The sequence below is a fragment of the Lissotriton vulgaris genome, chromosome 10, assembly GCF_964263255.1.
Source record: "Lissotriton vulgaris chromosome 10, aLisVul1.2, whole genome shotgun sequence".
Lineage (NCBI taxonomy): Eukaryota > Metazoa > Chordata > Amphibia > Caudata > Salamandridae > Lissotriton > Lissotriton vulgaris.
In genome coordinates, this window is record NC_141698.1 from 1,018,198,614 (window position 1) to 1,018,206,068 (window position 7,455).

The 7,455-nt window shown below is 50.2% G+C and overlaps 1 protein-coding gene across 1 annotated transcript; it reads right to left on the reverse strand.

Moving 5' to 3' along the window:
* Positions 1 to 239: 239 nt before the first annotated feature.
* LOC147689218 (phytanoyl-CoA dioxygenase domain-containing protein 1-like) lies at positions 240 to 6,668 on the reverse strand. The gene is made up of 6 exons (XM_086939896.1): positions 6,656 to 6,668; positions 6,328 to 6,544; positions 5,288 to 5,379; positions 2,705 to 2,844; positions 1,176 to 1,280; positions 240 to 347 (listed from the first exon to the last, which is right to left on the reverse strand). The coding sequence occupies exons 1-6, from the start codon at positions 6,666 to 6,668 to the stop codon at positions 240 to 242; spliced, it is 675 nt and encodes a 224-aa protein (XP_086796022.1).
* Between the last annotated feature and the right edge of the window lie 787 nt (positions 6,669 to 7,455).

A 7,455-nucleotide genomic window follows, 5' to 3' on the forward strand; every position in this document is an offset into this window, starting at 1 on the left:
AACCGCAATTGTTTGTTTTACGGTAACAGTTGCAGCACCTTTTGGCCTACCATCCGAACATTATTGTAGACAATATTGTGGCTCACTGCAAGATGTTAAAAAAGAGGAAATACATATTTGAACCTATAGGGCTCCATCTGAGATCAGGAATGAACCTGCACCATGCAGCAGCATGTTACTGGCAGTTATGAACTACATGAAGAGAGGAAGGTGTCTCCTGATGATGCTCTGCAGAGGTGTCAGAAGGTCTTGGAGAAAAAGTTGGGTGCATGATCTGTAAAGTGCTGGAATTCATCTGTTCCTGCAACAAGCACGGTGGCGGGGAAGGATCGGGGGCGCTCCGGGTCCTGGAATCAGAGAGGAGAGAAGTGCATTAAAATTAGGGCATTCAGACGTGGGAGAATACAAGACCTTATCATGAAGGACCTACACTGGTGTCATGTAGAAAAGGAGAAAAGGGCATGATCAACCGAATTTCTAAAGCGTGTACTCTACAACAATAACTAACTATAAACCTTCCCTCTCTTTCAAAACAGCCTAAGAACCATCGCTAGCTAAATCCCCAAACTATCTAGCATTCAAACCTGCCTCTCTTATAGAACAACCTAACTACCCAAACTATCTAAATCCCCAAACTATTGAACCTTCAAACCTGCCTCTCTTATATAACTAACGACCATAACTATCTAAATCCCCAAACTATTGAACATTCAAACCTGCCTCTCTTATATAACTAACAACCAAAGCGATCTAAATCCCCAAACTATTGAACCTTCAAACTTGCCTCTCTTATATAACTAACAACCAAAACTATCTAAATCCCCAAACTATTGAACCTTCAAACCTGCCTCTCTTATATAACTAACAACCATAACTATCTAAATCCCCAAACTATTGAACCTTCAAACCTGCCTCTCTTATATAACTAACAACCAAAGCGATCTAAATCCCCAAACTAATGAACCTTCAAACCTGCCTCTCTTATATAACTTACAACCAAAACTATCTAAAACCCCAAACACACACAGTTACGAGTAGAAATGCACGCACACAAAAACACGTGCGTGGATGCACACACACAAACACATACAGTCCACACTGTCACTCTTGTCGTCTAATAATCCCACTGACACACATTCATACTCAGACAGTATGAAGGAGAGGATTGTACTCACCTCCACGGGGTAGGCTGTGGTGGGGACGTAGCGAATAACGAAGCCACATCTGCGTCTGTGGGACGTGTTGGGTTCACTGGCGTGGACTGTCAGTCCGTCGTGGATCTGACGAGAGAAATGTAGGATATGAGCCGTGCTTATCTGCCAAAAATGTAAGTGCCAGGGCCCAATGTGTTACTCACTGGTCTACTGCAGCTGGCACTGCCCGCGTCACTTTTTTACCTTTAAGTTTTGTCATTTTTTTAAAGCTATATTAAATCATTTAGTTCTCTACTAATGAACGTTAGTTAAAAATACACACACACTGCCACCATATGGTGGTTTCTCAGACATATGTGCCTTTGTTTACAGAAAAGCACCGGAAAACACAGGCACACATTAAGCACTGGATATAGGACAGAGAAAAGACAGGCAGCGCCCTGAGGTGCACCTCAAGGGGAAAGTGAGTACATAGTCCTGAGGCACCCCAAGGAAAGCTGTGGGTGCACAGCGCTGGTGCACTCCAGGGGGAGCTGTGAGTACACAGTGCTGGTGCACCTCTTGGGGAACTGTGAGTGCACAGTGCTGGTGCACCCCAGGGGGAGCTGTGAGTACACAGTGCTGGTGCATGCCCCGGGGAGCTGTGAGTACACAGTGCTGGTGCACCTCGGGGGAGCTGTGAGTACACAGTGCGGGTGCACCCCGGGGAGCTGTGAGTACACAGTGCTGGTGCACCCCAGGGGGAGCTGTGAGTACACAGTGCTGGTGCACCCCAGGGGGAGCTGTGAGTACACAGTGCAGGTGCATGCCCAGGGGGGGCTGTGAGTACACAGTGTGGGCGCTTCTCTATGGTAAGCTGTGAGTACACAGTGTGAGTGCACCTGGGGGAGCTGTGAGGACAGAGTACACAGAGTTGACGCACCCTCATAGAAAGCTGTGAGTACACAGGTTGGTGCACCGTCATGGAGAGCTGTGAGTCCACAGTGCTGGCGCACCCTCAAAGAAAGCTGTAGGTACAGGGAGGTACAGTACATGGGCACCCTTAAGGTGGGGTAGTGAGTACACAGTACATGGGCACCCTTAAGGTGGGGTAGTGAGTACACAGTACATGGGCACCCTTAAGGGAGGGGGGTAGTGAGTACACAGTTCTGGGGACCTTTAAGGGGGGGTACTGAGTACACAGTTCTGGGGACCTTTAAGGGGGGTAGTGAGTACACAGTTCTGGGGCACCTTTAAGGGGGGCTGTGAGTACACAGTTCTGGGGCTCCTTTAAGGGGGTTTGAGTACACAGTAATGGAGACAAAAGGCTCATTATGGGAAGGGCGGTGCCATAAATTGATGGATGTCTTGGCCCCGACCACTTCCCGGCTGCCTCATTTATAAGTGGGGGAATCACTGGTCTGCCTGACACCCACAATGCACCGGGGTCCAGTATCATTGCTTTTCATGTTACTTCGTAACGTTGCAGTAACCCCTTGCTTGTTTGCCTGTGGGAATAACCACAACTGTGAGACATGAGTACAGGAAACGACAGAGCTCTGTGAACTCACCGACATCTGCCCAGCCTGAAGAGGACACTCCACCGCCTTCTCTTCATCCACCAGGTGCCGCGGAATCTCCTGATTGGTGGACAGCATGTTTCCGGGGGTCATTGCTGTGCGGTGCTCCAGGACACCTTGTTTGTGACTTCCTGCAGAAGAAAAGAGGGTTGGAGTAAGGGGGGCACTGATTCCTGGCCTGGGTACTCATGCAGTCCCCGCCTCTGTCTAAAATGAGGTGTCAGCACGGGCCACACCCACAATAATTATACACACATTTACCTTTAATTATCATGCGTGGTAAAGGCATCTGCGTGGTAAAGGAAGCGTGGTAAAGGCATGCGTGGAAAAGACTGTGTGGTAAAGGCATCTGGGTTGTAAAGGAAGCGTGGTAAAGGATGCGTGGAAAAGACTGCGTGGTAAAGGCATCTGCATGGTAAAGGCATGCATGGAAAAGACTGCGTGGTAAAGGCATTTGCGTGGTAAAGGAAGCGTGGTAAACGCATGCATGGAAAAGACTGCGTGGTAAAGGCATTTGCGTGGCAAAGGAAGCGTGGTAAAGGCATGCATGGAAAAGACGCGTGGTAAAGGATGTTTTTCATCTAACAGAGGACTGCGGCTTCTAAATAAAGAGAGAGCCATCTCTGAACACTAGAACCCCCGCGAGGACCCTGGGGATCTTTCATCGAGGCCTCCCCAGCCCCCAGGAGTCTAGCCTCTGACACTAATCTGGGTGAAGATTGTAGGCTCCTACTAGAGCCCTGTCTGGCCAACCCTGTCCAATATCACTCTTTCAAGGCAGTGGTGCCCGTGTTTACAGGCAAAGACATCTCTGCCTGTAGAACCATAAGCAGCGTCCCTCTGTTAGGACCTCGTGTCCCCCCGCTCCAGCTGTACAGTAAAGCACGGGTCAGGGTTTGATTGGCTTTGAAAAAAGTTGGCCAGGGCACCCTGAAAAAAGAGCCCCACATTTGCGGATTGCGGGGAAGATTTACAAGGACTGGCGCATCCTTGCAGATTAGCAGTGATGCGCCAGTAACGATGCGATTCGCAATTCTCCTTGCGCCACCACGGATGTGTCGCATTTACAATGCAGCACACCGTGGCGCAGGGATAGACAGATGCGTGTCGCATCTGATGGTCTAAGGTCGGTGCATGGCTGGAGTCATGTCGCAGGCGCAACGCTACTCCAGCAATGTTCAGGGACCGCCCATACCTAACGTGCTGCCCCACTCCTTACGCCTGCTTGAAGCAGGCGTAAGGTTTCCTCGCAGCAGCCTCGGAAAAATGACTCTGTGAAATCTTGTAGATTTCACACCGTCACTTTTACGAGGTTTTTTCCGACGGAACGCCCACCCTGCATACCTTAAACCTGATGCAGTTTTAATGTGGTGCAGGGCTTCACAACATGACGCATCTCCCTAGATGCGTCAGGTTGTAAATAAGTCGCAACGTGGTGCATGGTTTACGCCGCCGCTGAGTCACAGAAGTGACGCAACAACGGCATAAATGTGATGCAATTGACTTGTAACTCCGCACCCGTCTTTTTTTAAAACATTGCTTCAGTGTTTTAAGTGTTATAAAAAGAAGTTGGGCGATTTCTATAAGAGAGGTGTGTTTTATCTTAACTTTACTAATATTTAAAAAATGCGATGATTGTTGCTAGGACTTTGTGTTGTTGGAATAGTTTACACTGGTGAACCACACCTGAATATAAGTGAGGCCACTTCTGCTCAGCCCCCCTGCCCCCTGCTCAATCTGCATACATTAATGGGCGGGGCCAGCCGGAGACTGGGAATGATACCTCCGCCCCCTTGGTAAAAGGGGGGTAACGGAGGTCCATCTGCCTCCGCAAAGGCTGCTCAGGCCCCCACTGGGTGGAGCAGCATAGTCATCCCATATCGGCCACCACGCTGCCCAAAAAAACGGCCCACAGCTGCAACTCAGATACCAGCCCATCGCCCATTGCCCGAGAGCCCCCTTACCAATATGACCATGGCACGGATCCCTCCGATCACACTGGGGCGCTCATACATAGCAGCATGGACTTGCTCCATCCTGAGATATAGTTGTGACCCACATGGTGCTGAGGGCGCCAGGACCTGTGTCGAGCCCGCGTTCTATCTCCAGACTTTCTGTACAAAGACAACATCCCTGTGTCAGGACAGCAGTGGACTCCGATAGAGAAGTAGACAATTTGTCAACACCACTGAGTCAAGGCCCAAGGGCTTCTACAATATTAGCCTGCTGCACCCCTGCTTGTCTGGACTCTGATGCATTGTGAATGAATGCACCGTCTTCCATTCTGTGTAACTCTCTCCCACATCCCTATGTCGCGACATTGAGGCTTCTTGGTTAACTGATGGCCTCCCCTGCTGTATAGTCCTGTCCCAGATCCCTATGTCACAACACTGGGGCTCAAGGTAAAGAGATGGCCTTTTTATTTCCCATGCTGTGGAGCCCTGTCCTAGCTTCTTATGTGATTACATTGGGGCTCACCAGTAGAGTATTAGCCCATCCCCCATTCTCAGCCAATCAGTGTTACAGCTCCAGGCTGTTGTGATGCATGCATTGACTATGGGAGTTGATCCATACCTGGAATAACCTGCAGGACACCATTCTCTGCGTCTACATCATCCAGGGCAAGCCACACTGAGGCCACCGGGCCCCCCTCGAAGCCCCAATACCTGGAAGTAAAAGTAGGAGGACACTGTCAGCCAAATATCGGCAGACCCCAGGGCAAGAGGATGGCACATGAGGGCACAGGATGGCACATGACAGGATGGCACATGAGGGCATAGAATGGCATATGAGGGCACAGGATGGCACATGAGGGCACAGGATGACACATGAGGGCACAGGATGGCACATAAATGTATAGGATGGCACGGGATGGCACATGATGATACAGAATAACCTATGAGAGCACAGTATGGCACATGAGGGCAGAGGATAGCACATGAGGGTACGGGATGGTACATGAGGGCACAGGATGGAACATGATGGTACAGGATAATACATGAGAGCACAGTATGGCCCATGAGGGCACAGGATGGCACACGAGGGCACAGGATGGCTATTGATGACACAGGATGGCACATCAAGGCATGGATGGCACATTTTGACACATGAGGGCACAGGATGGCATATGATGGCACAGAATGGCACAAGAGGACACACAATAGCACATGAGGGCAGAGGGTGACACATGAGGGCACAGGATAGCACATGATGGCACAGGATGGCATACAACGGGCATAGGATAACACATGGAGGGACAGGATGGCAGATGATGGCACAGGATGGTGCATGACGGCATAATAAGCCACATGATGGCACATGAGGGCACAGGATGACACAGGGTGATGTGTGTCTGGTAGTGCAGCCAGCCTTATGCCGTCATGTACTGCCTAGATGAAAGATGCTGTAATCTATGCTGTGTGTGCACCCTGCACCGCCCTGTGTATTTAACACCACATGGTGCCCACCAGGTAGCCTGATAATCAGACCTCACCAGGCTGAGGGGGCAGGAATGCCATCCTTTGGCCTTACCCTTGAAGTACAATCAGACACATCACCCCTGCTGAGCCCTCCCCTCCCCCACCCTGGAGCCAGCACCCCGCAGTCTGACTTACTTGATGTCCTGGTGCCAGGCCACGTAGGGGGTGCTGTTCCCTCGGTGGGGCACGTCGGAGGCCGGGTATTTACAGATGAACCTGGAGTCCAGCAGGACCACGTGGGGCCCCAGCACAGCTGTGATGGCCTGGAGGGTGTGCGGGTGGGTGGCGAGGCCCAGTACCCAGGGCAGGCGCAGGTGGGCGTTGTGCAGGCTGTACTGGGCGTGCTCCTTCCCTGCAGGGTGAGAAAGCAAATGACACACAGATGATGGACGGAATGCAAAGCAAATCAAACATTCACCCCCAGTCAAGAGGTCTGGGTTCAATCCATTGTTCTTTTGCTCACCTTGCGACCCCATTTTAGACCCAGCCTAAAGGGGACACAAGGAGGGGGGTTAGTCTCTACCCCGAGAGGCCTCTAAACAGAGGGGCTTATATATGGGAATGGTGGCACCGAGCAGCGCAGCAAAAAACATTCCTGCGCCGTCCTGCGCCACTGGAAAAGGCAGGAACGCACCGCATTTATCCAATACGGTGCATTGTTTTCCTTTCTCCCTGCGCTGGCGCTGTTTCTGCAGCCTAGTGTCAACGCTGGCACCCTTGCACCACGGTGCAGCACTGCCTGTGTTACAGCAGGATTGTATTAGCGCAGGAAGGGGCACCTTCCAGCATATAAACAATCCATAGAGGCATTTTACTCTTTCTAGGTGTGCTGCAGAATGCAGCGCACATGGAAAGTTAAAAACAAGTAGAAATAATGATATTTCTCCTCTTTACAGCCACCATACACAAGACACAAGCAACATAAAGCAGATACAGCCACCAGACACAAGATACAACCAACATAAATCAGATACAGCCACCAGACACAAGATACAAGCAACATAAAGCAGATACAGCAATCATACTCTTGACACAGCCACCAGATACAAGATACAAGCAACATAAAGCAGATACAGACACCAAACACAAGATACAAGCAACATAACAGCAGATACAGCCACCAGACACAAGATACAAGCAACATAAAGCAGATACAGCCACCAGACACATGATACAAGCAACATAAAGCAGATACAGCTACCATACACAGGATACAACCAACATAAATTAGATACAGCAATTATACTCTTGATACAGCCACCA